Source organism: Oncorhynchus masou, chromosome 11 (assembly GCF_036934945.1).
Source record: "Oncorhynchus masou masou isolate Uvic2021 chromosome 11, UVic_Omas_1.1, whole genome shotgun sequence".
In the NCBI taxonomy this organism is placed as follows: domain Eukaryota; kingdom Metazoa; phylum Chordata; class Actinopteri; order Salmoniformes; family Salmonidae; genus Oncorhynchus; species Oncorhynchus masou.
Window position 1 is genome coordinate 37,953,875 of NC_088222.1, and position 16,021 is coordinate 37,969,895.

At 42.3% G+C, this 16,021-nt stretch overlaps 1 protein-coding gene across 6 annotated transcripts in view; it reads right to left on the reverse strand.

Moving 5' to 3' along the window:
• Positions 1-16,021, reverse strand: part of LOC135548636 (drebrin-like) — a 117,435-nt gene that overhangs the window by 24,234 nt on the left and 77,180 nt on the right. For all 6 annotated transcript variants that reach the window (XM_064978443.1, XM_064978445.1, XM_064978442.1 and 3 more), the window contains exon 3: positions 14,941-15,053. In XM_064978443.1, coding sequence (XP_064834515.1) covers positions 14,941-15,053 — 113 coding nt within the window. The remainder of the gene's footprint in view (positions 1-14,940; positions 15,054-16,021) is intronic.

Here is a 16,021-nt window from a genome sequence, read left to right on the forward strand (position 1 = left end):
CTTTGGTTCACAAAGAAATAGAGGTTGGAGGTTGGTTCACAAAGAAACAGAGGTTGGTTCACAAAGAAACATTGGTTGGAGGTTGGTTCACAAAGAAACAGAGGTTGGAGGTTGGTTCACAAAGAAACAGAAGTTGGAGGTTGGTTCACAAAGAAACAGAGGTTGGAGGTTGGTTCACAAAGAAACATTGGTTGGAGGTTGGTTCACAAAGAAACAGAGGTTGGAGGTTGGTTCACAAAGAAACAGAAGTTGGAGGTTGGTTCACAAAGAAACAGAGGTTGGAGGTTGGTTCACAAAGAAACAGAGGTTGGAGGTTGGTTCACAAAGAAACAGAAGCTGGAGGTTGGTTCACAAAGAAAAAGAGGTTGGAGGTTGGTTCACAAAGAAACAGAGGTTGGAGGTTGGTTCACAAAGAAACAGAGGTTGGAGGTTGGTTCACAAAGAAACAGAGGTTGGAGGTTGGTTCACAAAGAAACATTGGTTGGAGGTTGGTTCACAAAGAAACAGAGGTTGGACTTTGGTTCACAAAGAAGAGGTTGGAGGTTGGTTCACAAAGAAACAGAGGTTGGTTCACAAAGAAACAGAGGTTGGAGGTTGGTTCACAAAGAAATAGAGGTTGGTTCACAAAGAAACATTGGTTGGAGGTTGGTTCACAAAGAAACAGAGATTGGAGGTTGGTTCACAAAGAAACAGAGGTTGGAGGTTGGTTCACAAAGAAACATTGGTTGGAGGTTGGTTCACAAAGAAACATTGGTTGGAGGTTGGTTCACAAAGAAACAGAGGTTGGAGGTTGGTTCACAAAGAAACATTGGTTGGAGGTTGGTTCACAAAGAAACATTGGTTGGAGGTTGGTTCACAAAGAAATAGAGGTTGGTTCACAAAGAAACATTGGTTGGAGGTTGGTTCACAAAGAAACAGAGGTTGGAGGTTGGTTCACAAAGAAATAGAGGTTGGAGGTTGGTTCACAAAGAAACAGAAGTTGGAGGTTGGTTCACAAAGAAACAGAGGTTGGTTCACAAAGAAACAGAGGTTGGAGGTTGGTTCACAAAGAAATAGAGGTTGGTTCACAAAGAAACATTGGTTGGAGGTTGGTTCACAAAGAAACAGAGGTTGGAGGTTGGTTCACAAAGAAACAGAGGTTGGTTCACAAAGAAACAGAGGTTGGAGGTTGGTTCACAAAGAAATAGAGGTTGGTTCACAAAGAAACATTGGTTGGAGGTTGGTTCACAAAGAAACAGAGATTGGAGGTTGGTTCACAAAGAAACAGAGGTTGGAGGTTGGTTCACAAAGAAACATTGGTTGGAGGTTGGTTCACAAAGAAACATTGGTTGGAGGTTGGTTCACAAAGAAACATTGGTTGGAGGTTGGTTCACAAAGAAATAGAGGTTGGTTCACAAAGAAACATTGGTTGGAGGTTGGTTCACAAAGAAACATTGGTTGGAGGTTGGTTCACAAAGAAATAGAGGTTGGTTCACAAAGAAACAGAGGTTGGTTCACAAAGAAACATTGGTTGGAGGTTGGTTCACAAAGAAACAGAGGTTGGAGGTTGGTTCACAAAGAATTAGAGGTTGGTTCACAAAAAAACATTGGTTGGAGGTTGGTTCACAAAGAAACAGGGGTTGGAGGTTGGTTCACAAAGAAATAGAGGTTGGAGGTTGGTTCACAAAGAAACAGAGGTTGGAGATTGGTTCACAAAGAAATAGAGGTTGGAGGTTGGTTCACAAAGAAATAGAGGTTGGAGGTTGGTTCACAAAGAAATAGAGGTTGGAGGTTGGTTCACAAAGAAATAGAGGTTGGAGGTTGGTTCACAAAGAAACAGAGGTTGGTTCACAAAGAAACATTGGTTGGAGGTTGGTTCACAAAGAAACAGAGGTTGGAGGTTGGTTCACAAAGAAACAGAGGTTGGAGGTTGGTTCACAAAGAAACAGAGGTTGGAGGTTGGTTCACAAAGAAACAGAAGTTGGAGGTTGGTTCACAAAGAAATAGAGGTTGGTTCACAAAGAAACATTGGTTGGAGGTTGGTTCACAAAGAAACATTGGTTGGAGGTTGGTTCACAAAGAAACAGAGGTTGGAGGTTGGTTCACAAAGAAACAGAGGTTGGTTCACAAAGAAACATTGGTTGGAGGTTGGTTCACAAAGAAACAGAGGTTGGAGGTTGGTTCACAAAGAAACAGAAGTTGGAGGTTGGTTCACAAAGAAACAGAGGTTGGAGGTTGGTTCACAAAGAAACAGAGGTTGGAGGTTGGTTCACAAAGAAACAGAGGTTGGAGGTTGGTTCACAAAGAAACAGAAGTTGGAGGTTGGTTCACAAAGAAACAGAAGTTGGAGGTTGGTTCACAAAGAAACAGAGGTTGGAGGTTGGTTCACAAAGAAACAGAAGTTGGTTCACAAAGAAACATTGGTTGGAGGTTGGTTCACAAAGAAACAGAGGTTGGAGGTTGGTTCACAAAGAAACATTGGTTGGAGGTTGGTTCACAAAGAAACATTGGTTGGAGGTTGGTTCACAAAGAAATAGAGGTTGGTTCACAAAGAAACATTGGTTGGAGGTTGGTTCACAAAGAAACAGAGGTTGGAGGTTGGTTCACAAAGAAACATTGGTTGGAGGTTGGTTCACAAAGAAACATTGGTTGGAGGTTGGTTCACAAAGAAATAGAGGTTGGTTCACAAAGAAACATTGGTTGGAGGTTGGTTCACAAAAAACATTGGTTGGAGGTTGGTTCACAAAGAAATAGAGGTTGGAGGTTGGTTCACAAAGAAATAGAGGTTGGAGGTTGGTTCACAAAGAAACAGAGGTTGGAGGTTGGTTCACAAAGAAATAGAGGTTGGAGGTTGGTTCACAAAGAAATAGAGGTTGGAGGTTGGTTCACAAAGAAACAGAGGTTGGTTCACAAAGAAACATTGGTTGGAGGTTGGTTCACAAAGAAACAGAAGTTGGAGGTTGGTTCACAAAGAAACAGAGGTTGGAGGTTGGTTCACAAAGAAACATTGGTTGGAGGTTGGTTCACAAAGAAATAGAGGTTGGAGGTTGGTTCACAAAGAAACAGAGGTTGGTTCACAAAGAAACATTGGTTGGAGGTTGGTTCACAAAGAAACAGAGGTTGGAGGTTGGTTCACAAAGAAACATTGGTTGGAGGTTGGTTCACAAAGAAACAGAGGTTGGAGGTTGGTTCACAAAGAAACATTGGTTGGAGGTTGGTTCACAAAGAAACAGAGGTTGGAGGTTGGTTCACAAAGAAACATTGGTTGGAGGTTGGTTCACAAAGAAATAGAGGTTGGTTCACAAAGAAACATTGGTTGGAGGTTGGTTCACAAAGAAACAGAGGTTGGAGGTTGGTTCACAAAGAAACATTGGTTGGAGGTTGGTTCACAAAGAAACATTGGTTGGAGGTTGGTTCACAAAGAAATAGAGGTTGGTTCACAAAGAAACAGAGGTTGGTTCACAAGGAAACATTGGTTGGAGGTTGGTTCACAAAGAAACAGAGGTTGGAGGTTGGTTCACAAAGAATTAGAGGTTGGTTCACAAGAAAACATTGGTTGGAGGTTGGTTCACAAAGAAACAGGGGTTGGAGGTTGGTTCACAAAGAAACAGAGGTTGGAGGTTGGTTCACAAAGAAATAGAGGTTGGAGGTTGGTTCACAAAGAAATAGAGGTTGGAGGTTGGTTCACAAAGAAATAGAGGTTGGAGGTTGGTTCACAAAGAAACAGAGGTTGGAGGTTGGTTCACAAAGAAATAGAGGTTGGAGGTTGGTTCACAAAGAAACAGAGGTTTGTTCACAAAGAAACATTGGTTGGAGGTTGGTTCACAAAGAAACAGAGGTTGGAGGTTGGTTCACAAAGAAACAGAGGTTGGAGGTTGGTTCACAAAGAAACAGAGGTTGGAGGTTGGTTCACAAAGAAACAGAAGTTGGAGGTTGGTTCACAAAGAAAGAGAGGTTGAAGGTTGGTTCACAAAGAAACAGAGGTTGGAGGTTGGTTCACAAAGAAACAGAAGTTGGAGGTTGGTTCACAAAGAAATAGAGGTTGGTTCACAAAGAAACATTGGTTGGAGGTTGGTTCACAAAGAAACAGAGGTTGGAGGTTGGTTCACAAAGAAACAGAGGTTGGAGGTTGGTTCACAAAGAAACAGAGGTTGGTTCACAAAGAAACATTGGTTGGAGGTTGGTTCACAAAGAAACAGAGGTTGGAGGTTGGTTCACAAAGAAACAGAAGTTGGAGGTTGGTTCACAAAGAAACAGAGGTTGGAGGTTGGTTCACAAAGAAACAGAAGTTGGAGGTTGGTTCACAAAGAAACAGAGGTTGGAGGTTGGTTCACAAAGAAACAGAGGTTGGAGGTTGGTTCACAAAGAAACAGAAGTTGGTTCACAAAGAAACATTGGTTGGAGGTTGGTTCACAAAGAAGCAGAGGTTTGAGGTTGGTTCACAAAGAAGCAGAGGTTTGAGGTTGGTTCACAAAGAAACAGAGGTTGGAGGTTGGTTCACAAAGAAACATTGGTTGGAGGTTGGTTCACAAAGAAACATTGGTTGGAGGTTGGTTCACAAAGAAACATTGGTTGGAGGTTGGTTCACAAAGAAATAGAGGTTGGTTCACAAAGAAACATTGGTTGGAGGTTGGTTCACAAAGAAACAGAGGTTGGAGGTTGGTTCACAAAGAAACATTGGTTGGAGGTTGGTTCACAAAGAAACATTGGTTGGAGGTTGGTTCACAAAGAAATAGAGGTTGGTTCACAAAGAAACAGAGGTTGGTTCACAAAGAAACATTGGTTGGAGGTTGGTTCACAAAGAAACAGAGGTTGGAGGTTGGTTCACAAAGAATTAGAGGTTGGTTCACAAAAAACATTGGTTGGAGGTTGGTTCACAAAAAACATTGGTTGGAGGTTGGTTCACAAAGAAATAGAGGTTGGAGGTTGGTTCACAAAGAACCAGAGGTTGGAGGTTGGTTCACAAAGAAATAGAGGTTGGAGGTTGGTTCACAAAGAAATAGAGGTTGGAGGTTGGTTCACAAAGAAACAGAGGTTGGTTCACAAAGAAACATTGGTTGGAGGTTGGTTCACAAAGAAACAGAGGTTGGAGGTTGGTTCACAAAGAAACAGAAGTTGGAGGTTGGTTCACAAAGAAACAGAGGTTGGAGGTTGGTTCACAAAGAAACAGAGGTTGGAGGTTGGTTCACAAAGAAACAGAAGTTGGAGGTTGGTTCACAAAGAAACAGAGGTTGGAGGTTGGTTCACAAAGAAATAGAGGTTGGTTCACAAAGAAACATTGGTTGGAGGTTGGTTCACAAAGAAACAGAGGTTGGTTCACAAAGAAACATTGGTTGGAGGTTGGTTCACAAAGAAATAGAGGTTGGAGGTTGGTTCACAAAGAAACAGAGGTTGGTTCACAAAGAAACATTGGTTGGAGGTTGGTTCACAAAGAAACAGAGGTTGGAGGTTGGTTCACAAAGAAACAGAGGTTGGAGGTTGGTTCACAAAGAAATAGGTTGGAGATTGGTTCACAAAGAAATAGAGGTTGGAGGTTGGTTCACAAAGAAATAGAGGTTGGAGGTTGGTTCACAAAGAAATAGAGGTTGGAGGTTGGTTCACAAAGAAACAGAGGTTGGAGGTTGGTTCACAAAGAAATAGAGGTTGGAGGTTGGTTCACAAAGAAATAGAGGTTGGAGGTTGGTTCACAAAGAAACAGAGGTTTGAGGTTGGTTCACAAAGAAGCAGAGGTTTGAGGTTGGTTCACAAAGAAGCAGAGGTTTGAGGTTGGTTCACAAAGAAACAGAGGTTGGAGGTTGGTTCACAAAGAAACATTGGTTGGAGGTTGGTTCACAAAGAAACATTGGTTGGAGGTTGGTTCACAAAGAAATAGAGGTTGGTTCACAAAGAAACAGAGGTTGGTTCACAAAGAAACATTGGTTGGAGGTTGGTTCACAAAGAAACAGAGGTTGGAGGTTGGTTCACAAAGAATTAGAGGTTGGTTCACAAAAAACATTGGTTGGAGGTTGGTTCACAAAAAACATTGGTTGGAGGTTGGTTCACAAAGAAATAGAGGTTGGAGGTTGGTTCACAAAGAAATAGAGGTTGGAGGTTGGTTCACAAAGAAACAGAGGTTGGAGGTTGGTTCACAAAGAAACATTGGTTGGAGGTTGGTTCACAAAGAAACAGAGGTTGGAGGTTGGTTCACAAAGAATTAGAGGTTGGTTCACAAAAAACATTGGTTGGAGGTTGGTTCACAAAAAACATTGGTTGGAGGTTGGTTCACAAAGAAATAGAGGTTGGAGGTTGGTTCACAAAGAACCAGAGGTTGGAGGTTGGTTCACAAAGAAATAGAGGTTGGAGGTTGGTTCACAAAGAAATAGAGGTTGGAGGTTGGTTCACAAAGAAACAGAGGTTGGTTCACAAAGAAACATTGGTTGGAGGTTGGTTCACAAAGAAACAGAGGTTGGAGGTTGGTTCACAAAGAAACAGAAGTTGGAGGTTGGTTCACAAAGAAACAGAGGTTGGAGGTTGGTTCACAAAGAAACAGAGGTTGGAGGTTGGTTCACAAAGAAACAGAAGTTGGAGGTTGGTTCACAAAGAAACAGAGGTTGGTTCACAAAGAAACATTGGTTGGAGGTTGGTTCACAAAGAAATAGAGGTTGGAGGTTGGTTCACAAAGAACCAGAGGTTGGAGGTTGGTTCACAAAGAAATAGAGGTTGGAGGTTGGTTCACAAAGAAATAGAGGTTGGAGGTTGGTTCACAAAGAAACAGAGGTTGGTTCACAAAGAAACATTGGTTGGAGGTTGGTTCACAAAGAAACAGAGGTTGGAGGTTGGTTCACAAAGAAACAGAAGTTGGAGGTTGGTTCACAAAGAAACAGAGGTTGGAGGTTGGTTCACAAAGAAATAGAGGTTGGTTCACAAAGAAACATTGGTTGGAGGTTGGTTCACAAAGAAACAGAGGTTGGTTCACAAAGAAACATTGGTTGGAGGTTGGTTCACAAAGAAATAGAGGTTGGAGGTTGGTTCACAAAGAAACAGAGGTTGGTTCACAAAGAAACATTGGTTGGAGGTTGGTTCACAAAGAAACAGAGGTTGGAGGTTGGTTCACAAAGAAACAGAGGTTGGAGGTTGGTTCACAAAGAAATAGGTTGGAGATTGGTTCACAAAGAAATAGAGGTTGGAGGTTGGTTCACAAAGAAACAGAGGTTGGAGGTTGGTTCACAAAGAAATAGAGGTTGGAGGTTGGTTCACAAAGAAATAGAGGTTGGAGGTTGGTTCACAAAGAAATAGAGGTTGGAGGTTGGTTCACAAAGAGACAGAGGTTGGAGGTTGGTTCACAAAGAAATAGAGGTTGGAGGTTGGTTCACAAAGAAATAGAGGTTGGAGGTTGGTTCACAAAGAAATAGAGGTTGGAGGTTGGTTCACAAAGAAACAGAGGTTTGAGATTGGTTCACAAAGAAGCAGAGGTTTGAGGTTGGTTCACAAAGAAGCAGAGGTTTGAGGTTGGTTCACAAAGAAACAGAGGTTGGAGGTTGGTTCACAAAGAAACATTGGTTGGAGGTTGGTTCACAAAGAAACATTGGTTGGAGGTTGGTTCACAAAGAAATAGAGGTTGGTTCACAAAGAAACAGAGGTTGGTTCACAAAGAAACATTGGTTGGAGGTTGGTTCACAAAGAAACAGAGGTTGGAGGTTGGTTCACAAAGAATTAGAGGTTGGTTCACAAAAAACATTGGTTGGAGGTTGGTTCACAAAAAACATTGGTTGGAGGTTGGTTCACAAAGAAATAGAGGTTGGAGGTTGGTTCACAAAGAAATAGAGGTTGGAGGTTGGTTCACAAAGAAACAGAGGTTGGAGGTTGGTTCACAAAGAAACAGAGGTTGGAGGTTGGTTCACAAAGAAATAGAGGTTGGAGGTTGGTTCACAAAGAAATAGAGGTTGGAGGTTGGTTCACAAAGAAACAGAGGTTGGTTCACAAAGAAACATTGGTTGGAGGTTGGTTCACAAAGAAACAGAGGTTGGAGGTTGGTTCACAAAGAAACAGAAGTTGGAGGTTGGTTCACAAAGAAACAGAGGTTGGAGGTTGGTTCACAAAGAAACAGAGGTTGGTTCACAAAGAAACATTGGTTGGAGGTTGGTTCACAAAGAAACAGAGGTTGGAGGTTGGTTCACAAAGAAACAGAGGTTGGAGGTTGGTTCACAAAGAAATAGAGGTTGGAGGTTGGTTCACAAAGAAATAGAGGTTGGAGGTTGGTTCACAAAGAAATAGAGGTTGGAGGTTGGTTCACAAAGAAACAGAGGTTGGAGGTTGGTTCACAAAGAAACAGAGGTTGGAGGTTGGTTCACAAAGAAATAGAGGTTGGAGGTTGGTTCACAAAGAAATAGAGGTTGGAGGTTGGTTCACAAAGAAACAGAGGTTGGAGGTTGGTTCACAAAGAAATAGAGGTTGGAGGTTGGTTCACAAAGAAACAGAGGTTGGAGGTTGGTTCACAAAGAAGCAGAGGTTTGAGGTTGGTTCACAAAGAAGCAGAGGTTTGAGGTTGGTTCACAAAGAAACAGAAGTTGGAGGTTGGTTCACAAAGAAACAGAAGTTGGAGGTTGGTTCACAAAGAAACAGAAGTTGGAGGTTGGTTCACAAAGAAACAGAGGTTGGAGGTTGGTTCACAAAGAAACAGAGGTTGGTTCACAAAGAAACATTGGTTGGAGGTTGGTTCACAAAGAAACAGAGGTTGGAGGTTGGTTCACAAAGAAACAGAGGTTGGAGGTTGGTTCACAAAGAAATAGAGGTTGGAGGTTGGTTCACAAAGAAATAGAGGTTGGAGGTTGGTTCACAAAGAAATAGAGGTTGGAGGTTGGTTCACAAAGAAACAGAGGTTGGAGGTTGGTTCACAAAGAAACAGAGGTTGGAGGTTGGTTCACAAAGAAATAGAGGTTGGAGGTTGGTTCACAAAGAAATAGAGGTTGGAGGTTGGTTCACAAAGAAACAGAGGTTGGAGGTTGGTTCACAAAGAAATAGAGGTTGGAGGTTGGTTCACAAAGAAACAGAGGTTGGAGGTTGGTTCACAAAGAAGCAGAGGTTTGAGGTTGGTTCACAAAGAAGCAGAGGTTTGAGGTTGGTTCACAAAGAAACAGAAGTTGGAGGTTGGTTCACAAAGAAACAGAAGTTGGAGGTTGGTTCACAAAGAAACAGAAGTTGGAGGTTGGTTCACAAAGAAACAGAGGTTGGAGGTTGGTTCACAAAGAAACAGAAGTTGGAGGTTGGTTCACAAAGAAACAGAAGTTGGAGGTTGGTTCACAAAGAAACAGAGGTTGGAGGTTGGTTCACAAAGAAACAGAGGTTGGAGGTTGGTTCACAAAGAAACAGAAGTTGGAGGTTGGTTCACAAAGAAACAGAGGTTGGAGGTTGGTTCACAAAGAAATAGAGGTTGGTTCACAAAGAAACATTGGTTGGAGGTTGGTTCACAAAGAAACAGAGGTTGGTTCACAAAGAAACATTGGTTGGAGGTTGGTTCACAAAGAAATAGAGGTTGGAGGTTGGTTCACAAAGAAACAGAGGTTGGTTCACAAAGAAACATTGGTTGGAGGTTGGTTCACAAAGAAACAGAGGTTGGAGGTTGGTTCACAAAAAACATTGGTTGGAGGTTGGTTCACAAAGAAATAGAGGTTGGAGGTTGGTTCACAAAGAAATAGAGGTTGGAGGTTGGTTCACAAAGAAACAGAGGTTGGAGGTTGGTTCACAAAGAAACAGAGGTTGGAGGTTGGTTCACAAAGAAATAGAGGTTGGAGGTTGGTTCACAAAGAAATAGAGGTTGGAGGTTGGTTCACAAAGAAACAGAGGTTGGTTCACAAAGAAACATTGGTTGGAGGTTGGTTCACAAAGAAACAGAGGTTGGAGGTTGGTTCACAAAGAAACAGAAGTTGGAGGTTGGTTCACAAAGAAACAGAGGTTGGAGGTTGGTTCACAAAGAAACAGAGGTTGGTTCACAAAGAAACATTGGTTGGAGGTTGGTTCACAAAGAAACAGAGGTTGGAGGTTGGTTCACAAAGAAACAGAGGTTGGAGGTTGGTTCACAAAGAAATAGAGGTTGGAGGTTGGTTCACAAAGAAATAGAGGTTGGAGGTTGGTTCACAAAGAAATAGAGGTTGGAGGTTGGTTCACAAAGAAACAGAGGTTGGAGGTTGGTTCACAAAGAAACAGAGGTTGGAGGTTGGTTCACAAAGAAATAGAGGTTGGAGGTTGGTTCACAAAGAAATAGAGGTTGGAGGTTGGTTCACAAAGAAACAGAGGTTGGAGGTTGGTTCACAAAGAAATAGAGGTTGGAGGTTGGTTCACAAAGAAACAGAGGTTGGAGGTTGGTTCACAAAGAAGCAGAGGTTTGAGGTTGGTTCACAAAGAAGCAGAGGTTTGAGGTTGGTTCACAAAGAAACAGAAGTTGGAGGTTGGTTCACAAAGAAACAGAAGTTGGAGGTTGGTTCACAAAGAAACAGAAGTTGGAGGTTGGTTCACAAAGAAACAGAGGTTGGAGGTTGGTTCACAAAGAAACAGAAGTTGGAGGTTGGTTCACAAAGAAACAGAAGTTGGAGGTTGGTTCACAAAGAAACAGAGGTTGGAGGTTGGTTCACAAAGAAACAGAGGTTGGAGGTTGGTTCACAAAGAAACAGAAGTTGGAGGTTGGTTCACAAAGAAACAGAGGTTGGAGGTTGGTTCACAAAGAAATAGAGGTTGGTTCACAAAGAAACATTGGTTGGAGGTTGGTTCACAAAGAAACAGAGGTTGGTTCACAAAGAAACATTGGTTGGAGGTTGGTTCACAAAGAAATAGAGGTTGGAGGTTGGTTCACAAAGAAACAGAGGTTGGTTCACAAAGAAACATTGGTTGGAGGTTGGTTCACAAAGAAACAGAGGTTGGAGGTTGGTTCACAAAGAAACAGAGGTTGGAGGTTGGTTCACAAAGAAATAGGTTGGAGATTGGTTCACAAAGAAATAGAGGTTGGAGGTTGGTTCACAAAGAAACAGAGGTTGGAGGTTGGTTCACAAAGAAATAGAGGTTGGAGGTTGGTTCACAAAGAAATAGAGGTTGGAGGTTGGTTCACAAAGAAATAGAGGTTGGAGGTTGGTTCACAAAGAGACAGAGGTTGGAGGTTGGTTCACAAAGAAATAGAGGTTGGAGGTTGGTTCACAAAGAAACAGAGGTTGGAGGTTGGTTCACAAAGAAATAGAGGTTGGAGGTTGGTTCACAAAGAAATAGAGGTTGGAGGTTGGTTCACAAAGAAACAGAGGTTTGAGGTTGGTTCACAAAGAAGCAGAGGTTTGAGGTTGGTTCACAAAGAAGCAGAGGTTTGAGGTTGGTTCACAAAGAAACAGAGGTTGGAGGTTGGTTCACAAAGAAATAGAGGTTGGAGGTTGGTTCACAAAGAAATAGAGGTTGGAGGTTGGTTCACAAAGAAATAGAGGTTGGAGGTTGGTTCACAAAGAAATAGAGGTTGGAGGTTGGTTCACAAAGAAACAGAGGTTGGAGGTTGGTTCACAAAGAAACAGAGGTTGGAGGTTGGTTCACAAAGAAACAGAGGTTGGAGGTTGGTTCACAAAGAAGCAGAGGTTTGAGGTTGGTTCACAAAGAAGCAGAGGTTTGAGGTTGGTTCACAAAGAAACAGAAGTTGGAGGTTGGTTCACAAAGAAACAGAAGTTGGAGGTTGGTTCACAAAGAAACAGAAGTTGGAGGTTGGTTCACAAAGAAACAGAAGTTGGAGGTTGGTTCACAAAGAAACAGAGGTTGGAGGTTGGTTCACAAAGAAACAGAAGTTGGAGGTTGGTTCACAAAGAAACAGAAGTTGGAGGTTGGTTCACAAAGAAACAGAGGTTGGAGGTTGGTTCACAAAGAAACAGAGGTTGGAGGTTGGTTCACAAAGAAACAGAAGTTGGAGGTTGGTTCACAAAGAAATAGAGGTTGGTTCACAAAGAAACATTGGTTGGAGGTTGGTTCACAAAGAAACAGAGGTTGGTTCACAAAGAAACATTGGTTGGAGGTTGGTTCACAAAGAAATAGAGGTTGGAGGTTGGTTCACAAAGAAACAGAGGTTGGTTCACAAAGAAACATTGGTTGGAGGTTGGTTCACAAAGAAACAGAGGTTGGAGGTTGGTTCACAAAGAAACAGAGGTTGGAGGTTGGTTCACAAAGAAATAGGTTGGAGATTGGTTCACAAAGAAATAGAGGTTGGAGGTTGGTTCACAAAGAAACAGAGGTTGGAGGTTGGTTCACAAAGAAATAGAGGTTGGAGGTTGGTTCACAAAGAAATAGAGGTTGGAGGTTGGTTCACAAAGAAATAGAGGTTGGAGGTTGGTTCACAAAGAGACAGAGGTTGGAGGTTGGTTCACAAAGAAATAGAGGTTGGAGGTTGGTTCACAAAGAAATAGAGGTTGGAGGTTGGTTCACAAAGAAACAGAGGTTGGAGGTTGGTTCACAAAGAAATAGAGGTTGGAGGTTGGTTCACAAAGAAATAGAGGTTGGAGGTTGGTTCACAAAGAAACAGAGGTTTGAGGTTGGTTCACAAAGAAGCAGAGGTTTGAGGTTGGTTCACAAAGAAGCAGAGGTTTGAGGTTGGTTCACAAAGAAACATTGGTTGGAGGTTGGTTCACAAAGAAACATTGGTTGGAGGTTGGTTCACAAAGAAATAGAGGTTGGTTCACAAAGAAACAGAGGTTGGTTCACAAAGAAACATTGGTTGGAGGTTGGTTCACAAAGAATTAGAGGTTGGTTCACAAAAAACATTGGTTGGAGGTTGGTTCACAAAAAACATTGGTTGGAGGTTGGTTCACAAAGAAATAGAGGTTGGAGGTTGGTTCACAAAGAAACAGAGGTTGGTTCACAAAGAAACATTGGTTGGAGGTTGGTTCACAAAGAAACAGAGGTTGGAGGTTGGTTCACAAAGAAACAGAAGTTGGAGGTTGGTTCACAAAGAAACAGAGGTTGGAGGTTGGTTCACAAAGAAACAGAGGTTGGTTCACAAAGAAACATTGGTTGGAGGTTGGTTCACAAAGAAACAGAGGTTGGAGGTTGGTTCACAAAGAAACAGAGGTTGGAGGTTGGTTCACAAAGAAATAGAGGTTGGAGGTTGGTTCACAAAGAAATAGAGGTTGGAGGTTGGTTCACAAAGAAATAGAGGTTGGAGGTTGGTTCACAAAGAAACAGAGGTTGGAGGTTGGTTCACAAAGAAATAGAGGTTGGAGGTTGGTTCACAAAGAAATAGAGGTTGGAGGTTGGTTCACAAAGAAACAGAGGTTGGAGGTTGGTTCACAAAGAAATAGAGGTTGGAGGTTGGTTCACAAAGAAACAGAGGTTGGAGGTTGGTTCACAAAGAAGCAGAGGTTTGAGGTTGGTTCACAAAGAAGCAGAGGTTTGAGGTTGGTTCACAAAGAAACAGAAGTTGGAGGTTGGTTCACAAAGAAACAGAAGTTGGAGGTTGGTTCACAAAGAAACAGAGGTTGGAGGTTGGTTCACAAAGAAACAGAGGTTGGTTCACAAAGAAACATTGGTTGGAGGTTGGTTCACAAAGAAACAGAGGTTGGAGGTTGGTTCACAAAGAAACAGAGGTTGGAGGTTGGTTCACAAAGAAATAGGTTGGAGATTGGTTCACAAAGAAATAGAGGTTGGAGGTTGGTTCACAAAGAAACAGAGGTTGGAGGTTGGTTCACAAAGAAATAGAGGTTGGAGGTTGGTTCACAAAGAAATAGAGGTTGGAGGTTGGTTCACAAAGAAACAGAGGTTTGAGGTTGGTTCACAAAGAAGCAGAGGTTTGAGGTTGGTTCACAAAGAAGCAGAGGTTTGAGGTTGGTTCACAAAGAAACAGAGGTTGGAGGTTGGTTCACAAAGAAACATTGGTTGGAGGTTGGTTCACAAAGAAACATTGGTTGGAGGTTGGTTCACAAAGAAAATATCTAACTTGGACTCATCGGACGCGTTTCTCAGCCCAAGCAAGTCTCTTCTTATTATTGATGTCCTTTAGTAGTGGTTTCTTTGCAGCAAAGGCCTGATTCACGCAGTCTCCTCTGAACAGTTGACATTGAGATGGGTCTGTTACTTGAACTCTGTGAAGCTGCAATTTCTGAGGGTGGTAATTCTAATGAATTCATCGTATGCAGCAGAGTTAACTCTGGGTCTTCCTTTCCTGTGGTGGTCCTCATGAGAGCCAGTTTCATCATGGCGCTTGATGGTTTTTGCGACTGCACTTGAATAGATTTTCAAAGTTCTTGAAATGTTCCGTATTGACTGACCTTCATTGTCTTAAAGTAATGGACTGTTGTTTCTCTTTGCTTATTTGAGCAGTTCTTGCCATAATATGGACTTGGTCTTTTACCAAATAGGGCCATCGTCTGTATACCACCCCAACCTTGTCACAACACAACTGAATGGCTCAAACACATTAAGGAAAGAAATTCCACAAATTAACTTTTAACAAGGCACACCTGTTAATTGAAATGCCTTCCAGGTGACTACCTCATGAAGCTGGTTGAGAGAATTCCAAGAGTGTGCAAAGCTGTCAAGGAAAAGGGTGGCTCCTTTGAAGAATCTCAAATATAAATTATATTTGGATTTGTTTAACACTTTTTTGGTCACTACATGATTCCATAAGTGTTATTTCATAGTTTTGATGTCTTCACTATTTTTCTACAATGTTGAAAACAGTTAAAATACAGAAAAATGTGTAGGTGTCCAAACTTTTGACTGGTACTGTATTCACATATTTATAGACATGTACTGACCAAAAATATAATGCTACTCTGGTTATCATATATCCTGATGCCTAGTCACCTTACCTGTATACATATCTACCTCTATCACTCCAGTATCCCTGCACATTGTAAACATGGTACTGGAACTGACTGACCCCATATATAGTATGCTTACTTTCTCGTGTTCTTATTTCTTATTTTGATTTATTGTGAAACACACACACACACACACACACACACGACTCACCCAGTTGATGAGGACGTAGCGTGGCAGTGCGGCCGTGGGCTCCTTCAGGCTGCAGAAGCCGTACATGACCCTGGCATTGTCGAAGGTCACTGTGATCTCCGGTAGACCTCCAGCTGGAAGAGGGGAGGCAGTGGAAGAGGAGGTAGAGGAGGGAGGAATAGTAGGAAGGGAGGAATAGGAGAAAAAAAAAACGAGATAGAGGTGCAGGATTTCCACAAAAATCTCACCAATACCACTCTCCAGGCTGACCTGTGTTACCCTCTCACCCAGTCTCTGCCCTCCACATTATGTTCCCCAGTGCCTCACACTTCAGTGCTATACTGCTCCAGGCAGAGGCAGCTCTCTGCCCTATATGATCCCCACTGTTACCATCCAATGGAATCATTTAATAGCTTGTTAGTGATAGTTCTGGCAGATGCATGTCCTCCATGACTTACACTGAGGAGAGATGCAGTTTGGAAGTATGGCAGGCTTAAGTCCACTGAGAATAGGCAATCTCCAGTCAACTGGAGCAATGCACTGTTGAAATATTAAAATCTCATCTATGGTAAAGGTATTGCGATGGCGAGGCAGCTGACTTTGTGCGTCTTTCACAGGGTCATGATGTGTGTCATTTGTCACACTCACACCTGACTACTTGTATGCAAGTAAACAGAGCTGCCACCAACAGCATCACACACTCAAAGCCTATCTGTCAAATCAGAGTGAGGCCTCACTGGTCCAGCCCGCCCACTCCAACTACTGTACACCAATAGGATGACTGATGGGCTGCCTCTCCTCAAACATGGCAATAAATCAACTCCGTGTGTGTGCACACACTGTTAGAAGCCTCCATAACAGTAGATCTAAGAAGACAAGGCCAGCCTATCAGCATCTCTCCCAGACATAATAAAACAGAGCAGTGAGAGCTCAGCACCAGGTACTGTGCTGTGTATCTGAGAAATGGAACACTTTCATTAACAGTCATAATAACTCACTAATGAAATAATAATTATGGCATTCCTAAAGGAATAGTTATCATCTTCACACCAACAACAATGGCTGGCTGTCACTTTCAATGGAGGCCACAAAGCTAATAAAG